The sequence below is a fragment of the Sorex fumeus genome, unplaced genomic scaffold, assembly GCF_029834395.1.
Source record: "Sorex fumeus unplaced genomic scaffold, SorFum_2.1 ptg000006l, whole genome shotgun sequence".
Taxonomy (NCBI): domain Eukaryota; kingdom Metazoa; phylum Chordata; class Mammalia; order Eulipotyphla; family Soricidae; genus Sorex; species Sorex fumeus.
The window spans coordinates 48005068-48023897 of NW_026606063.1; the positions used below are offsets into that span (position 1 = coordinate 48005068).

General features: G+C 50.7%; 2 protein-coding genes across 8 annotated transcripts in view; both read right to left on the reverse strand.

The window, feature by feature from the left end:
- Positions 1–2867: 2867 nt before the first annotated feature.
- OTX1 (orthodenticle homeobox 1) lies at positions 2868–9177 on the reverse strand. Of its 2 annotated transcripts, none has more exons than XM_056127095.1 (5): positions 9090–9177; positions 7909–7977; positions 6261–6467; positions 5234–5385; positions 2868–3941 (listed from the first exon to the last, which is right to left on the reverse strand). In XM_056127095.1, exons 3-5 carry the CDS (start codon positions 6355–6357, stop codon positions 3126–3128), a joined length of 1065 nt encoding a protein of 354 aa, XP_055983070.1. In that variant the 5' UTR covers positions 6358–6467; positions 7909–7977; positions 9090–9177; the 3' UTR covers positions 2868–3125. The 2 variants fall into 2 exon arrangements, with proteins under 2 accessions (XP_055983070.1, XP_055983060.1); XM_056127085.1 differs by lacking the exon at positions 9090–9177 and adding an exon at positions 8336–8412.
- Positions 9178–12731: 3554 nt separating this feature from the next.
- Positions 12732–18830, reverse strand: part of EHBP1 (EH domain binding protein 1) — a 365545-nt gene continuing 359446 nt past the window's right edge. For all 6 annotated transcript variants that reach the window (XM_056127059.1, XM_056127052.1, XM_056127043.1 and 3 more), the window contains 2 exons: positions 14011–14125; positions 12732–13795 (listed from right to left, as the gene is read on the reverse strand). In XM_056127059.1, the coding sequence (XP_055983034.1) occupies positions 13705–13795; positions 14011–14125 (206 nt within the window). In that variant the 3' untranslated portion in view covers positions 12732–13704. The remainder of the gene's footprint in view (positions 13796–14010; positions 14126–18830) is intronic.

The window sequence follows — 18830 nt, forward strand, 5'->3', positions numbered from 1 at the left end:
TGAGGCTGGGGGAGGGGGCTCAAGTCCTGAGTGCGAGGAAACTGAGGCCCAAGGGTGGGACTACCTTTCTCCGGAAGTCACACCGTGGTCGGAGCGGGTGCCAAGCCGAGACTTCTGGTTGCGTTCTCTAGAGCCTCCCGGAGGGCCTCGGATCGGAGCCCCCTCGGGGTTCTGCGAGTGGGGGGCAGCCTGGCACCTGGGCGGAGAGCGGGGCTGGCAGCTCTCGCGTGAACCTGGGCGCCCCGGAGCGGGACTGGCAGGGTCGGGTTGGGGAGCGGCCGCGAGGCCGAGCCGCGGGGGGGTGAGGGGGTGTTTCCAGCAAGTGCGGCGGGAGCTGCGAGCCTCCGCGCCGGGTGGCGGCCCGGCCTCCCTGGCACGTGCGGGCTCCGGGCTTCAGTGGCGGCGCGGCCCCAGGAGAAACCCTCGCGGGAGCCTCGGCCTGTGCATCCCCGGGCCGGGGTTCCGGCGGACCTTTGCGGCTGGGAGGCTGTGACCCGAACAGGGAGCGGGGCTAACGCCTCCGATTCCAGCCTCCCGAGGCTGCAGCCGAGGCTTTCCGATTGTTGGGGGCTCTCAGCACGGAGCCTCCGCTCGGCGCCGCACCCCTGGAAAAGGGTCGCTCTCCAAACCCAGCCTCACGTCCTGTTCTCGGGGATCTCACGGAATCAAAAGAATAAGGGGTGTTGGTCACTTCCCAGGGAACTATTCGATGTGTCCTTATTTCTTCCCTGGCGGTGGAGAAGTTGAGCGGCTGCTCGGCCTGACACCCTGGTTTCAGGCCAAATCGTCTGGACAGTGCCGGGTTTTCTGAAGGCTCATCCCACCCTCCTCTACCTCCGCCACCACCACTCCTCCCGGGTCTTTCCAGAGGGGCAGAGGGGACAGCCCTTTGTGATCCTTGCTGCAAGACAAACCCGGAGCGTTCTTCCCCTGCCAAAGTGAAATGGGTCCTTGTAGACCTTCCTCGACTTGGGATTTACATTGTAAAGAACCTTTACAGTACGAATAACGATTGATTTGGCTACTTCTGGCAGCTGGGTAGGGTTAAGAAGGACGCCTTAGCACGTGGGAGAAACGACTCCCCCCAGCCACCGAGGCCCCCTCGAGGTAGCTCAGCTGAAAGAAAGGTTGCTTGCTGCCAAAACGCAGGTCAGGGATCACTTTTTTGTTTTATTTTGTTTTGGTTTTTTCTTTTGGTCGTTTCATTTTCTCTTTTTGGCTGAGCTCGGAGAGCATTTCAGAGCTATCGTTTCCCGCCTCCAGACCCTTTCCCCTCCCCCTCTTCTGGTGCAAGCAATTAGGGTGAAGAAATCAGTGCCAGGATCCTGGCTCAGAAGAGAAAGCAATTGCTTTAGGAATTGAGTCCTGACACCTGTCTCTGTCCTGGATGAGGAGAAGGGATAGGGGCTCAAAGCGCCCAGAGGAAGAGATCGGCTGACGCAGACACGCCCTCCGAGAACGTTCCTGGGGGCTCTTCTGGCCCAGCCTCTCGCCCTCCGGCTCACACGGGTCATTCAAACGCCGGTTATTAGCACGGGAGTTTTCTTTCTTTTTGGCCCCTGGAGACCCGGACCTGGGACTGAAATCAGAAGAGCAACACTGAGAAGTCATTCATTAATTTGCATTTATTTTCGGGAAATAATGTAGATAAAGGGGGAGGAAGGGGACTGCCTTACATTTCAACAAGTAATTTGTGATCTTCACATTGGACAAATCAAATTTACAAATTACTTTCCCACCTACTGGACGAAACGGCCCAAGCCAAAATTGATACACAAGTGCAGACTCTCCTTAGATTTCGGAGAATGAAGGTGCACTAAAAACTCACTAGACAAAACAGGGTTGTTTAAAGAGAGACAAGCAGACAGAGGAATTGAAACTGGGGATAGGGTGGGGCTGGGTTTGTTTGTTTTTTCATAACGCTGTTTTTTTGTTTTTGATTTTTTGTTTGTTTTTTTGTTGATGTTTACGATTTTTTTGGTTTTGGTGTCTAAACCAGAACTGCGTGCGTAGACCTGGTGAAGGGTTTAGTCCTCCTACCCAGCCTAGCTCGCTCTCCTGTACCCTGACTTGGCTGTTTCCTCCACACTATGGGATCTTCCCTGTCTTGTTTCGCGCCCAGCTTTCTGGAATCGAGTGATTTTCATGAATAAATACACAGAGGAAGAAAGTGTGAGAGGGCAAGACAGCTTGCAACAACTGAAAAAGTAAAAGCGCCATCATTTGAGGAATAGAGGAAAAGGGAGAATATTTTTGCTTTTGTTATATATATATGTGTATATATATTTATATATGCTGTATATATCTTAAAGTTCTATTTCCTGGGCGCTAAAACCAGATATGTTCAGTTCAACCAACAGCAACTAAAAAGTTTAAGTGGTCCCTGGAACGGGCCGGACTATGTACAGCATTCCCGCCTAGGCGGAAGCTTGAGCCAGTTCTACGCAGGGTGGGGCTGTGCAGGAGAAGCTGGGGGGGGGGGGGAGGGGACACTAGTCCGGCCGACCTGACCCCAGCGAGTCCGCTGAGAATAAGGAAACGCCCAGAAGCTCTGGCCTGCAGGCATAGATGGGGGCGGGCAACTGAAGGGGCGGCAGTCTTCTGGAAAGAAACACTTGGTGGTTGTTTTAATTGGTGTAGACTGTGGGTGCACTCCGTATGGGCAGACACATGCCAGTCAGTGACTCCAGTGTCCAGAAAGAATAAATAAAAGCGTAGGGTTCAAACAGCTAGTCAGAGCGAAGAGCCCCAGAAGAATGCAAGTGCATAACAACAGTCTAGATAGATTGAAAGGGAGTAACTTTAGGAGTTTGTTAGGAGTTGAAGAGGCGAGCACACCGCACCGCTTCCCCGCCCCCCCCCCCCCAAATCCCCCGTAGAACTTGTGGGCCAAGCCGAGGCACCGGACCCTTCATCCAAGGGGTGGAACGGTTTTGCACATCCCCCAAGCAAGGGGCACAACGATGAGATGAGGACGGCAGTGCATGGGCATCTTTTAGGGATGTGAAAATTCAGGTCTGGAGAAGACGAGGCAAAGGCGGGCGGTACAGCAGCAGCAACAGGACGGGGGACCACAGAGGGCGCAGGTAGTTGCGTTTCTTCTCCTTTTCCTCCCACTCCTGGGCTCACAAGACCTGGAACCGCCATGAAGCTTGGTCCTTATAGTCTAGACAGTCGGGCGAGTTGAAATTGAGTTTCCATGCCGTGGAAGCAGCAGCGGCGCCAGGTTCCTTGTAATCCAAGCAGTCGGCAGAATTGAAAGCAAGCCCCGAGCCGCCATACCCCTGGTGATGGTGGTGGTGGTGGTGGTGATGGTGGCCCGAGGACTGGCTCAACGGGTGGTGTGCGTGAGGATGATGGTGATGGTGGCCCGCCATGGAGGAGGGAGCCATCGGGCTGAGCTGGTGCGGGTGGTGGTGCGAGTGCATGGGCGCCAGATAAGAGCTGCAGTCCACGCCGCCAAAGTAGGAAGAAGAGGGCGCGGGATAGCCCTGGCCGTAGCTGCCGCCTTGGCCGTAGGACATAGGGTACGAGGCTGCAGCTGAAGCGGCGCCAGCGGCCACCGAGCGCTGCATACAGGATGCGTTGCTAGGTGCAGCCAATGGCTCGGGCACGGATACCGACGCGGGCGCCGAGCCGGGCGAGATGGAGGCTGGACTCCAGATGGATGAGGCCGCCGGCGCACTCAGCGACGACGGCACGGCCACCGCCGGGTTTCCCCCTAGCCCTGCGGCGGCGGCGGCTGGATTGGCGGAGGCGCTGGACGCCGAGCTAGAAGACGAGGCGGAGCTGGACACAGCGGGTGGCGTGAACTGGCCGCTGCTTTCGGAGCCTGAACTTTCCCGCACCGGGGATGATTTCTTCTTGGCTGGGCGGCTTTTGGTCCCGCTGCCGCTCTGCTGCTGCTGCCGGCATTTGGCTCGGCGGTTCTTGAACCACACCTGCGGCGAGCCGGGCGGGGAAGACCGTGTCAGCAGGAGGGGGAAGGGGGTGCCGACAAGCTGGCTGCTCCCCCGCCCTTTGGATACACGCACGACCTAGAATCTCTCCTACCCACGCTCCCGCCCCTCCCCAACCTCTGCTCCGACCAGACCCTGCCTCTAACTTCTCAAAACTCTTTCCCATCCTTCTGCTCAAAGGCCCTTTTCTAACAGCTTCAGAGATGTTCACCCCAAACTCCCCAGTCCCTGGTGAAATTCTGCTCTAGGGTGAAAGATTTCAGCGTCTGCCTAGCCACAAGCACGGCCATCTCCTGAACTGTGCCTGTTGGTTGCTTCCCGGCACCTTGTGTCTAAGTTTGATGACTATCTTCTGTGATCAGAACTCAATAAACATCGGAGTTTCCAAAAAGGCCTTCGAGTGCGGGATAGACAACCAAACCGGGACCAGCTGGCCCCTCTGAAGGTATGCATTGTACGCAGGAGGAGAATTTAACTCTGGGCATGAGCTAAGCGGGGGATGTGAATTGAGGCAGTACCCAAGTTGGCCCGTAATGAAGGCCTGGCCAGATTTTCGTTGGGCTCCTTGAATCCAGGTGGGAACCCATATAGGAGAGTCCGCCATAAAGTTCTCACTTCTCTGGAAGGGCCCTGTACATAGAAAGGCGGTCCAGATTTCTCTCAGCACTCCAGGGAAAGAAGTAGAGATCAAAGACCCTTGGGGAAAATTCTGAATTAGAATCCAAATAGGGATTCTAAACTTTGGGGGCTTTCCATCAAGAAAAAAAAAATTTTTTTTAAAAAGTAAAACAAAACAACAAAACAGCAAAGCCAGAACTGAGGTTTTCTTTTGGTGTCCTTTCTGACAAAACAGCCCTCCAATCGGATCGGCGCCAGCACGGAGCGCGCTCCTGGACAGGGCACCAGCTCTGGCCAAGCTCCACTCTTTCTTTTTCAGGATCTCCGGCTTGAGTGCGAGGGCGGAGGCGGAATTCGAGACCCGGAACGAAACTGCTAGGTCTTAGGAGGTCTAAAAAGCGTTGGGCCCTCCGGGCAATTCACGCTTGTCTTCCTGCAACCCTAAAAGGTACTTTCAGTACGAGGGTGCCCCAAGCCAAAGGCCTACCTGATCCAGCGCTCTAAACTAGTTGCTTGAAATCGGCCTCCTCTTCCAGGCCCCGGCTGAGCGCTAGGGGGAGTCTGAGAGGGGCTACCCAAGGTCTGTGGGCCCGCCCCCACAGCGACCACCCTTTCCCGAACCTCTCCCACCACACCGGCGCCTCTGCCGCGCGCACCTGGACTCGGGACTCCGGCAGATTGATCTTGAGCGCCACCTCCTCGCGCATGAAGATGTCAGGGTATCGAGTCTTGGCGAAGAGCGCCTCGAGCACGTCCAGTTGCGAGCGTGTGAACGTGGTGCGCTCCCGCCGCTGCTTTCTTGGTGTGGCTGAGGAGACAAGTGCCTCAGGTCAGCGGTGGCCGCAAAAGGGCTTGGGCAGGCTCCCAGCAGGTCCTGAGCCGGACTGTTGGGGGTTGGGGGGTGGGGGAAGTACTTAGCTCTGGGCAAAAGAATTCCCGGGGAAGGCCAAGTCTGAGAGGCCACAGGTGGGAGAAAGCACATCTGAGCTCCTGGGAACCAGAGCTCAAGACTCCTGTGGTCTCCTTCTCCCAGAGTTTTAGAGGTTAAGAGGGATGGGACACAGTCTCCTTTCTTGATACCCCTCTCCCCAACACAGCCCCTTGCTAGGGAATGGGGAAGGGGCTAAGCAGGTAGGACCTAGAAAACACTTTCTGAGGGAATAAATGTATGTGAGAGAGAAGATGGAAATAAATGAGGGCCAAAATTTCCACTCCAGTCATACCAGCAGTGCAAAAGTTGATACAGGCCACAGATCTAGAGAGCAATTAACCAGGGAGGGAGAAACCTTTCTCTATTCAGCCTACAGTTTCCCATGAGGAAAGCTAGGCTCATTCTGGCTGGGTCCAGCAAGAATCCACTCCTTGTTGGGGAAAAGAAATACAGACACATGGCGAACTTCTGAGGGAACAGAATTGTGGGATAAATGTGTTCTGAGCTAGTGGGGGATCACAACAGGAAGCAGGTTGCAAAGAGGTGGAGGGCAAAGAAAGAAACAACGTTTTCGGCCTGCCTGCAGGCTGGCCTCACCCCTCTGTCCAGAGTGCCTGCAGCCAGCTAGTTTCACAGACCAAGCAACTGAAATCTTGTGCCTCCTGGGACACAAAGTATGAGCTCTAACCCAAGAGGCTAGGAATCCGCCAAGATTTGCACAAGGCGGTGGGGACAGGAGGGCCGGTGCTTACCAGGATAGCCCACGGAGGGGTGCAGCAGGTCCATGGCGGGCCCAGCCAGGCCAAGCCCATTCATGCCGTATGGTGGTTGTTTGAGGTAAGACATCATGCTAACAGCCGGGTGGAGGCACCCCGACGGATCCAGGGAGCCGGATGGGCGCAGTGCGGGGCTCCCACCACCGCGCAGTCCTTCAAGCTCAGTTCCTTCTGCGGGCTGTCCTAACAATACAGGGGGAACGCAGAAATCAAGCTTCATTCGGAGCCACCACTGATGGAGAGGGGGCACCCAAGTTTTACAAGGCCCGGCCACCAGCTTCTTTGAAAAGTAAACTTTTAAAGATCGTCATGGTTTTTGGGCTTGCTATGGGTAAACGACACAAACAGCAGAGTGTCTCTAGAAGTGAGGAGAGTTGGTAAAAGTCAGACCAGGTGGGAGAGGTCTGCTGAAAGGTGGGGTTTACAATGTTCTAAAGCCTCAGTGAAATCACAGTTCCGTAGCAGCCGGTCTCATATGCGCACACAACCATTCTTTTCGAACCCGCCAAGACAGCCTGCAGCCCACAGCACTGAGGGTTGTTTCGTTTCAAACGTTTTTGAAAGCGGGATGAAGAGAGACTCCAGAAGACCACGGTGAGATTTTCTAGAGGAGGTAGTTCTCCGCCTCTCAGGGTACATTGCTCTCAGAGTACAAGGCAGATTCCTTCCAGACTAGGAGGCAGAGCTGGGGTTCTGGCCCCAGAGTCCACAGCCATCCCTCCTGTGAACTCTGCTTGCCCAGCCACGGAAAGATGGCTCACCCGGAACCCCACTGCCCCTGAATTGTAGCAGAGCTGGGCCCTGCAGAGGAAGTCAGAAGGCAGAAAAGGGGCCACCTTAGAAGTGGGCCACACTTCTGGCCTTGCAGGTCTTTCTACGCTTACCCAAGCCAGCCCTTCCTTCAGTCCCATGTTGACTGGGGACAGTGGGGTCTCCCAGAAAAGATTGCTCGAGACTCTCCGGAATCTGGGAGGCCTGAGCGCCTCAGGAACCCATAGAGACTGAAAAAGTAGGCCTCGACCGCGGAGCTCCGGATCGACCTGGGCTGGGAGGTCGCGCATCGCTTTCCCAGATACTTCAAAACCCGAAGCGCTCCTGTAGAAGTCTGGAAGTGGAGCAGGACGCGTGGGACTGGAGCCCCAGACGTCCAGACACTTCAGCCCAGCTTCGCGGGAACACGATGCAGGCCCGGAACCCGGTCTGGAGAGTTGAGGGCGAGAAGATGGAGCTGCAAGAAGCCTCTCGCTTCCAGATCGGGGTCCCAGGCCTGGGCTGGGGAAGGCCGGAGTGTAGGGAAACGGGCGAGCGGGTCATGGCCCGGGTTAAGGGGGCCGAAGGAGAACGGGTTGAAGCCGCAGAACTCTGCCCGGTTGCGGCCCGAGTTTTCTAAGACTTTGTCCAAACTTAGACTTCAGCTTGGTGACTTCGGAGGAGGCGGGGGAGAAGGCGCAGGGCCGCTGCGGTACACCCGGGTCCCGGCGAACCGAGCTGGGCACCAGGCGGCTTCCCAGCCCCGCCCACCTGCCAGGGACCCGGAAAACCGAGACCCCCTTTGAGGAAGGGAGAGGCCATAGTTACCCCTGAGAGCCCCGAGTCCCGGGCTGTCCCGCGGCTTTCTCCTTACCTGCCCTCAGCTGCCGGGGCCGCTCACCATCTACCTCGCGCCCGCACACGACCCCGCCGGGTAACCAACCTGCAAAACAGAGCGGCACTGGGGTCACCCGCCGACTGCGCGGCCGCGCTCGGACCCCCGGGGTTCTTTCTTCCCCTAACTTCCCTCCTCCCGACTCTGCCTTTCCTGGGGCTTTGTGCGTGTCCTTCCAGGTTTCACTTTATTGCACACTTTGTTTGCAAAGCCGCACACGCTGAGGAGACACCACCTCGTCCGGGGCCGCGCGGAGGTGCCGCAAGGAGTGGGGGTGGGGGGCGGCAGGCAGAGTTGGGAGGTGGCTCGCCGCTGCGGTGGCCCTCCCGGTACAAGGTGGAGGCTGTGGGGGTTGGGGGGAGTCCTGTCGGGGCACTTTGCAAACTAAATAAATCAAGCGATTTACCTTGTCGGAGTGGCTTGTCTTGCTCGGTTGTTTAGGTGATTGGAAATGTAGCCTGATGAAGATTGATCACCTTTCTACTGCCCTCCCCGGGTATGTGAACGCGAGGCGAGTGCGTAACGGGGACCCGCTGCCAATCCCAGGCCCCGCGCGGGCTGAGTGACAGGGCGCCGGGCAATGGCAGCCCGAGCCGGGGGTTACCTCCGCGCGCCCCCGCCCTCCCCCCGCCCCCTGCACCCCGCCCTCCCCACCCGTCCGCCCCGCCCCGGTCGCGCGCTAACTCCGGGGCTCAGGCTGGCCCAAAGCAGCTCAGAGCTAAGCCAGGCCGGCGAGCGCGGCGCCCGAGCCCCGGCCGTGCAGAGAGACGCCGGAACCGAGCCCCCCTGAGAGCCCCCCGACACCCTTCCCTCGCCCGCTCGGCGTGGTCGAGGGAGTGGCGGCCGGGAGGCGAAGTGCTGGAGAACCGGTTCCCTGGCTCTCCCGCGTGCCGCTCGGCTGGGCGGCCCGTTTGTGAGCGCGAGGACTCCGGAGCCGCGGGCGAGAGGAGAGCGGGCCCCCGACTCCGCGCTCCGCGCCGCGGGCCCCAGCGGCGTCTCGAGCCGCGCCGCCACCTGCAGACGGACGCCGCGGGCGGCTCGTGCTGGCACAGGCTGCTCTGCAGAGCGCGGGAGCGGCTCCCCGCGCGCAGATCTCGCCTCGGCGCCCCAGGACGCCCGCGCCCAGCAACGGCACCCGCTGGGGCGGCACCGCCACTTACCTGCTCCCGGAGTTCCCAAGTCCCGCGAAGGGTGTTTGCAAATCTTAACCAGCCGCTTCTGAAATGTTAGCTCTCAGCGTCCTCCTCCTCCCCCCTATACACACTCTCGACTTCTGAGATCGAAAGATCTCGATGGGAAACTTTCTCCCACGAGCTCTCCCTCCCGATTTTCTGCCAGGGGCAGCCGGGAGTGGTGGAGTGGGACTGGACGTGGCCAAGGTCCCTTGCCCTCAGTTTGTTCCCCCTACGCCTCCGTAGGAGTCTTTTTGAGGCGGTAGCCCCGGATTGTTCGTACTGGGAAAGGTCCGTTCCCAGCAGAACAAACTTCTCATGCACCTCCACCTAAAGTGTACTTTTTCAAGCGGGGAAAGGGAGTGTTTTCGCCCCAATCCTGAGCGAGGCGATTCTCTAAAAGCGCGCCTCCTCTTGAATATTAGGCACTTTATTCCCTTTCGAGGAATTCCTGTCCTTTCTTCGTAATCCCCCTCCCCTTCACCCCGGCAGGCGGAGTGAAAAGTTTGCACAGCAGCGTGAAGGCGAGTCTAGGAGCCGCCGGGCGCAGCGCGGTGGGGCGCTCCTGCGCTGCTCTGGCCGCGGGGTCGGGCCCCCGAAGAGTGGATCGGGCGCTGGGCGAGGAGGTGGAGGAGAAGGAAGGGGGAGCCGGCGCAGTGAAAGGGGGGCAGCAGCCGCCGCTCATCAAAGTGCTTTCCCCTCCCCCAAGCGACACTTTCCTTTGGAGTCCGAATAAAATACGGTAACAGAATATGATGGAGGGCACACTGTTTCCTTAACTGCTTCTCAAAGGACCCGGGAGATCTTCTTAGGACCTTTAATAAGGCTTTGGTCGGTTCTTTTGTTGATCTCTCAAAATCAACTCCTTCTAATTGAAGTTGGAGCTGAAAGCGAGCTAATGTTCAAAGAAAGTGGCCGCCAGACCAACGAAATTACATTTTTTTTGGACGATGAGGGAACATCTAATCAAAGGGGCAGAGGAGGAGGGGTGGGAGTGGGGGGAGTATGAAGGAGAAAAGGTTTTACAAGATCCTTCTCTGGTTCACAAAAGTCAGCAACAAGGGCGCTTCTCTTCAGAACAAAGACACCGCAGTCCATTCACAAAAGGGAGAGAAAGTGAGAGAGAGAAAAACCGAATAAAAGAATGCGAGGAAAGGAAAGATCAGGAGAAAGGGAGAGGGGGATAAAAAACCTTAAGAGGAAAAGAAACTGCATAGAGCGCAGCGCTTGTCCCGGTGGGGACGCACTTTCGGCTCGCTTAGGCCCCCACCGTGAGCAACCCGCGAGGCGCGGGGCGAGGCGTCCGAAGTGCTGAGTTTAAAGAAAGAAAGGAAAACCTCCGGGGCCTCCTCGCCCGGACCGGGGCGCACGAGTTTGGAGGAGGCAGAGTGCTGCCGTCGCAGGGTGCGCTTCCGCGGTGTCTGCATCGCTAACGCGGCGGTGCCCTTGCCCAGGCCTGCGCGCTGTGAGTCCGGGTTAGCCCTCGGGTTCCGGGGCGCTGGCTCGTCTCAGTCCCGCTAATACTCACTCGCCCGCCCGCCAGCCCGTCCGCCCGCCTGCCTCCCCCGCGCCGGCTGCATCTAGTCGGCTGGAGCAGGCAGGCCCGAGGTGGGGCGCGGTCAAGAGGGGCGGCGGTGCGCGTTGGAATGTGCTCGGGCGGTCCCCAGGGCCCTCCACGCTCGAGTCCGGCGCTTTCGCTTCCAGATGCTGTCATGGGCTCGGGGAAGTTAGGAGGTATCAAGTAGCACGATTTCCACCCCCCCTCCCCCAATGAGAGTCTTTATCTAATCCCAAATTGCAGGCGAATTTTCTTAGTGCTCAGCCTTTTAAAACCCTGGGATTAGAAGAGGAAAGAGCGAGAGGAGAGGGAAGAGGGAGGAGAATAGTGAGGGAGAGAGACTGAGTAGAAAGTTTCTTGCTCGCGGCGGCGAAGACTGAGGCGGCCGTCGCTAGGCAGGCGTCCAGGTGGGAGACACAGGGCCAGAAACCGCGGCAGTTTGCAGCGAGGGCCGAAACCAGAGGGAGCGAAACAGCGGGGGGCATCATCGAAATGGGGGTCGACTCAACTCAACTCCCGTCCGGGGCCACAGGCAGGTCCGAGACCCGCATCTAGCATCCAGGTGACCTGGAGTCTGGGCTAGAGTTGGAGGACACTTGGGACAGGGGGAGGGGTTTGGCTTGGGGTCCGGGGGATCCTGCCAGGGCCGGAAGTTGTGCCCCGACCCACGGGCTCTGCCCAAAGGCCTGCCCATTGCCAACGCTCCGGCGTTGCGACCCCAGGTCCCCGGCTTTTCTCCCCGCAACGCCGCACTTAGTGTTTCCGGCCCTTCGGCATCTGGGACCGCGTCTGCGCTCAGGAGGCTGCTTCTAGGCACCACGCAGCGAAATCGGGACGCCGCGTCCTCGCCCGCAGGCCTGGCTCCGCGAGTCCCCGGAATCCGCGCTCGGTCGCCGCTGCGGGGCGTGCGGGTGCCGTACAGCAGCCCCCGCAGAAACCCCGAGAGGATGGGAGCTGGGCTGGAGGGGTATCGTAGGTCTGGGGCTCTGGATACTTAACAGATCGCTTGGGAGAGCCGCCAGTCCGCAGGACTCCTCGGGAGGAAAGGCGCCCTGACCCCAGTGTAAACGGGCCGGGTGGCAGCCCGAGTCCCGGCCAGCTCCGAGTTTCATCTGCGGCTGCCCGGGGGTTAGGGTAGAGCGGCGTTCGGGGTATTTCCCGCACAGAGCGCCAGTTGACTCTGCTTTCTTCCTCGAAGAGGCCAAATATCTGATTTTATTTAGCTTCGATAACTTTTTCAGTAACTTGTTAAAATCTTTGTGTTGAGGCGTTCTACCGGAGCAAGTTACTATTTTCAAAGACAAGCGGGTCAAAGTGGCTGCAGTTTTTGAATGTAATTTGTAAGTTCTCATATGTATAAACATTTGTGTTTGTGAATATGATATATATATATGATATATATATATACATATATATATGCGTGTAAGGTGCGGGGGGGGGGACGCACGACTTAGGTATAAATGCCAGTAGACTGCCTCCAGACTTGTTGAACGAGCTTTCCTTTTGTTTCTGACACATCTGTAGAGGAGCAATGAAATGACCAGAAAACTAACCTCCCTCCTGCCCCCTCCCCCCCAGCCTGGAACTTAAGTTCCCTTCCCCTCACCGCGTACATACTTAAACACACACCCTCCCCCCACAAAACATGATCCTCTTGGGTAGCTTCAGCACCCACAGATCAGCGGCTTACCAGAAGTCATAGTTCTTCCTCATAGGACTACGACCATTATAACAAATGAAAACATTAATATGGAAATTTCATCTGGACATTAGCATTTCCTCCCCACAGCTATGGAATCACAGATTTTCTAAATCTTGACCAAGAAACACCACTTACAAAAGGTAATAGTTTACTCTGCTAAAGAAAATATGACTAATTGCTTTTCAATTTGCATTGGTGTGTCAGCAGCCCCCTCTGGAATGGTGTAAACTTATTCAGCTCCAAATACAGCCCAATATCCTGGGCCTGCACTAAAGAGGATGGGCCATTTTCAACCTGAAATGTTTTATAAATACACAAACTTGCACTCAAACCAGTCTCAAATTTTCATTGCAAGGAAGCTGCAGCAGTGTTTAAGGTAAGAAAGTTTGTTTTTATTGAAAATTTATATATGACTCAGTTTTTATAATAAATAAACAGATAACCATTTTCACACAAAAATGACAGTGCTATGCTAGAGAAGAAAATATTAATTGGGGGATTTACTCATAGTGGCAAAAACAGACTTTTATCAATACAGAATAAATATTAACAGCATTCTTGAGCCAATGTTGAAATCCAACAAAATGCAGGAACCAAGCTAGATGTAATAAATAATTATCCAGAGAAAAAGATGGCGCATTCTCAGATGATAAGACTGTCTTTGTAAACTGATGCATGTCAATTAGTCCTATCCTCATAGCTCAACCTTCAAATCACAGGACTTATCTGTGTTAAAAGGCCATCCTCTGAGGAAAGCAGAGGAGAGGAACTCTATTACCCTCACAGTGAAACGTAAAACAACTGCAGAAATCCCACTGGTAAATACAACACAGTTTAATAAGTAGATTGAGTATGATCTAACTATAAAATTTAGGCAACAGAGTCAGTGTTACAGATGGCAGGACTGGGAAAAAAATCATCCATGACAATTTTATCTCCCTTTTTACCCCTCCCCCCCAGCATTATGCTATTAACAACAACAATAAAAATGTTTCCAAATGTACTTCCCAAACAGAGGGAAAAAGAGGAAGGATTTTTTTTCTTTTTCTTTTTTGAACAGTTTCCCAACACTCCCAATACAAATCACTCACTAGGGGTGTGTGCAAATCAATTTCACAAGATTTCAAGGAAGTGATTTAACTCACACTCAAAAATCCTTAAAGCAATTTGGAGTTCTGTATATTATCTGAAAAGGAGGGAGGCAAAGAGATGGTGGTGTGGTGCTAAAGAAGTACAATCCAGCCCAGCAAATGTTTTAAAAGTTTAAATTAACAAGGAGTGTGACTTTTACTGATCTGGGGACCCAAGACTCTAAAATGCTGGGAAAGATACTCCTTCGGCTGCTATTGCAGAACACATTTCTCTTCTTTCTTGGCCATCTTGCCTTTGTTTTGCTCCAGAGTTCGTTCCAGATGCTCATCCTCTTCTTCGGCCCTGGAAGTCAAATGGGAACAAAATTATTTTTCTTCTTGGAAGACAATGCAGCACTCTCCTCTTGTCCCACACTTGGAGCCCCAGCGCTATTGGGCCACCGGGCCCAGCGCAAGGCTGCCCCTTCCCACCAAGCCTTCCGGACTGAACTTCCAGCAAACTTTTTGGTCCCCTGAAGTAGGCAGCAGAACCGAGACTCCAGCCCACCGCCCACTCACTGCTTCTCCTGCGCGTCCAGATCTCTGACGAGCGCGTCCCGCTTGTTCACCAGGGCCACCAGCTCATCCAGCAGGAGTTGCTCGCGACGCTTCTGGGCCTCGGTCTTCTGCCAGTCTGCGGGGACCAGAGGCTCGTTACCCACCCGCAGAGCCTACGAGCACACCCGGTCCTCCCTCCCTCCCCTTCCCGCCATTTCCAATTGCCTTGTATTCCTCAGCAAACCCTATTATAGAGCCACTAACTAGAGTTTTATGGGAACGCTGGTCCTCAAAGTGAGTATTTCCCCCTGAAGCCCGACCCTTCTAAACATTTCTCACATATGGACATAGCTATAGATGGGCTGCAAAAGGGATCAGGTGTGACTTCGGAGTCGGCCAGAGGTGCGCACCTGATTTCAGCACAAGTGGGGGAGGGACGGAGGAGGCTCAGGAGAAGTCGGTCAGAGGGTTAGTGGAAGGGAGTGGGTAAATGCGGAGGCGGGAAGCCGAGAGGGGCGATAAAATCATTCTGAAAAGGCCAGAGAATCTGCCTGAAAAACTATCCTCCTTCCCCACCCCCATGCTCACCCCATACAGCCCATTCTTCACTAATTTCCTCTTCGCTCTATTTTAGCAGTTGGATGTATCTCACACTGGGCGCCATATGCTTCACAATAACTTTAAAAGTAGTGAATCGGCTAATTAGCATTTTTCTTTGAAGTAAAAAATAAATTTGCTCTGCAATATTACACTGCAGCTCTCGATCGCATCACAGCCAGTTTTCTTTTGGAGAGGTTTGCTGGGTGGTTTCAAATCAAAGCACTTTTGCAAAGGAAAAATTGCATACTTCTTTTGAAGCCCCACGTTAAAGGTTGGAAAATCCGATGGGCAGCACTCTTTCCATGGGTACGAGGTTTTTTTTTTTTTAATGGTTTTAGGCCCCAGCAATATATTTCCTGATCTTTGCTGGTCTGATAATTTCCTTAAGATGAGCAGCAGTATCGTTTAATAAAAACTGGGACCAAATCGAACATTTTAAAGCACCTTTGAAACCAAAGCCAACCGCTCTCTGTCCAGACAGTAAGGGCTTGTAGCTGTCAATCAACCCTCAGTCTACCCCGCCTCCCTCATTAGGAAGGTAAACAATGAAAAGAAGAAGTAGATGATGAGGCAGATAGCAGAACAAATGAGGACCTAGAGGGAAACGGGACACCAGCTTAAAAAAAAAAATCTATTGGCCACCGGCTCATACAGTCCCCTCCCCCAGCAAATGCACTTTCCAAAAAACAGAGAGGAGTGCAATCCTTTCGGGTTTCTCTCTTCTCTCCATTGCCCTGGGCAATCATGTTAAAACTCACATGGCTGGTGCTTATTCAGATAAACCTAACAATGCACACCACTGGTTACCATGTGAATCTTCACAAACCACACAAGAATGTGCTGGTTCAAATCCCCCCAACCCCCTCCAAAGCAAAATTTATTCAAGACAGCAAACTGCTCAGCAGCTTTATGAAAGCAAATGGTGCTAGAGGGAATTCTAGCTTGTATTTACAAATTAAGAATTAGATGCATCATCATGAAATAAAGGTTAGAATAGCGGCAAAAAATCTAGGATGCTTTATTCAATTTGTCACTCTTTCATTATAAGCTTAAATATATACATATCCACGAAACATGCCATATATTATTGACACTCCTTCCAAAAAAATCATACAGATAAATAACTGGTCATTTTATATTAAAAAACCAGTCACTTTACAGATTTTTTAAAAACTCCATCCCATTTTATATTATGGGAAAGAGTAAAGAAGCTATTACTATTGAAAGTTTCTTTCTGAATATAATTTAAAAAATAAATTTAAAAATGACAAAAAGGTAAAATTGAAGAAAAGCCATATCTATCATAATTTTAGTCTTTGAACTTAAATGTAACTACGGTCAGGAATTCTGGACAATTTTCTATTCTGGTTCTTATTCTTAATAAGTTTCCTGCTACACAGCAAATAAATTAACACAATCTCCAGGATGGAATATGTTAAAGGTCATCTAACTTCAGGTAATCATAGTTTTAGAAATATTAACTCAGAGAGTAACCTAAATTTGTATAATTAAGTTATATGAGCTTTATAATTATTGAAATTATGTCATAATACTAACATTTCTATATTTAACCTTAAGAAATTATTATAGTCATAAGCTTTGATTTATAATTCTTCCCCCAAAGCTTCTAAAAGCTTTAGAACTAGAAAATAAATTTTCTGTACTATACTTATAACAAAAATTAAAACTAAGAAAAAATATTTAACAAGACACAAAATGTTCTTAATAAAATCATTCCTGCTTTCCACTTGAAGGTTTTAAATTAATAATTAGAAATGTCAATATTTAATTTTTAAAAATAAGATTTTTAAAATATTAAAAGAAAATCTATTTTTAACCTCCAAAATATTAAATAAATGTGAAAACTTTAACTTTTTTTTCTGGTTAATAGTATTTTCCATAATTATAACAAAATACTTTAGGTTATGAATATTTACATTTTCTTCATCATTTCACCATCATACTTAACTGATCCTAGAATTTTAATTATTCTAGCATAACTTTATAGAATTTTTCATACTAAAATGCCCATTACATAACTTACCTACAATTTTTTGGTTAACTTTGGCTATGTTCAGTGAGTGCATTTTATACTAGCGACACAACTTTTACCTTTTATTTGCTTTATCATCTGACTAAATTTATATACTCATACTTGAATGGTAATTTGAGAAACTGAGTAGACTACTTAATGATTTATTAAAATTTAAGTTATTGCTCATCAAGATTCCCATTTCTATATTTAAGCCTAAAATTTTAAAAGTTCTCTTTTCAGTATGTTCACCAAGATTAAATGTCAATATTTAAAAACCTGAAAGTAGGTTTATATTTTACCTACTATGCATTTAAAGAAAGGATTACACTTACCTATAATACCAGACATAGCTTGGCTTGCATAGACTATAATGTGGGTTCTGATTAAGTCAAAGATTCCAGTATACTTTTGATATAAAAGCCATATCCTCTTCAAAACAAATAGGATTAAGTTTTGATGCTACATTTGAGCTAAAATGTTGAAATAAGGAGATTCTGTTTACGTCCATCTACTCTGAGCTGTTTTGTTAATTTAAAAACTCTTTTTTATATATAGGGCCAATTATTCACCCCTCCCCTCTTCAGTTTATTTGCTGAAGTTGATAATTACCTTGAAAAAGAGGCAAAAGAAATATCTATAAACACTTAAAATAGGAAAGGACTTAAAGTTCTTGTAGTAAACTTTCAACCTTGCCACTAAAAATAAGCCTGGCACTTTGATGAAAATTAACACTAGTTTTGTAAAGAGCACATTGGGGGATTGCAGTCAAGTCTTATCTTTAGTTCCAGTCAACTAGCAATCCTGAAAGAGTTTGCATCATCATCAGAGCAGGCCATTTGATAGGATTCTACCGCTGTACCTAATCAATCTATGGAAGACTGTGGCTGTGCTGTGTAACAAAGCTAAAATAGATTTACAAATGGGGTTTTAGGGGATAAGCTCCTCCACAGGATTACATATTGATTTTAAATATAAAAAGCTTATCATATAAACCATAACTACAAAAATAGTGAACCTATGCATAAATCCCTTTAGAAGAGCATCCACTTCAAACTCTAAGCCAAGAATAAATCAAGATGTACAAAATCCAAGAGAAGGATCCATTTCTTGTGCAGAAAATGAACATACCACTTTCTTAAAGCCCAACCCTAATGTGTGCTTATATAAATCTATCTTTCCTGGGGGGAGGCATTAAATAATTTGGAATAAAAAATCTATAGGAAAATTATCTAAAAGATGTTTGTTAGCTTAAGGGATCATACAACTCAGAAGAGTGAAACTCCTGCTAGGAAAAACACCCCAGGGCTTTTTCTAAAGGTAAAAAACAGGCCAAAGTGATTATGGATTGTTAGAAGAATAGACATATTGAACAATTTTTTCTCTTAAATCAAGCTGTTAATGTGCTATGGCTATAATATTCTGCGCTTTTCTCCTGATGATTGGCTTCTGCAGCAGATTTGTTTGGAAAGATTCTTTATTACTGAAACCATTTTCTGGTTACTAAGTAGAAGAGATGGGGCAAGCAAAAAGAAATAAACTCTAAAACACAGGAAAGAAAAATAAAACCAATCAGTGTTGCCTACTTAAGGGTTTTTCTTGGTGGCTGAAGATTACAAAAGACTAGCGAACCACTTGCAAGTCCATTACAGGAATGAATCCAGTGATTCTATCCTCATAGAACTGATCACCAAAATGATCAGCCCTAATCTTGTGTACTTAAACAAACTAGTGGGACAGGTGTCTCTTTAAGAAAACATCTTTATTTGTAATCATCAGCTGCTTGTTTCCTCAAGTCTTCCCCCCCCCCCCCCCCCCCCCATCAACCAACATCAAAAACTGGCCAAGAGATTTACGACAAAGTCACATACGGGACAACTTACAAATTAACAAAATAAAATCTAAAAGAAAACACTAATAAATGTGTGAAAGTTGTTCTAAAAAGAAAAAGAAAAACATTCCCCCCCCCCGCCATTTAATCTAAAGTATGGCTCTCTACTGGTCTTTCCTGGTGCAAACAGAGCAGGCAGATAAACTGTTAATTTATCCTAAGCGTGCTACACAGGAATACAGTTGCTGATGGAACTGTGATCTTTTACATGTGACACAGTCATCCTTTAAAGACTGGTATTTGGTAACTGTAAGGGTTTCTGGATAGAAGCAATATCTGCCTTAAAAAACCTTCTGACTCCTCCCCCCGCCCCATTAG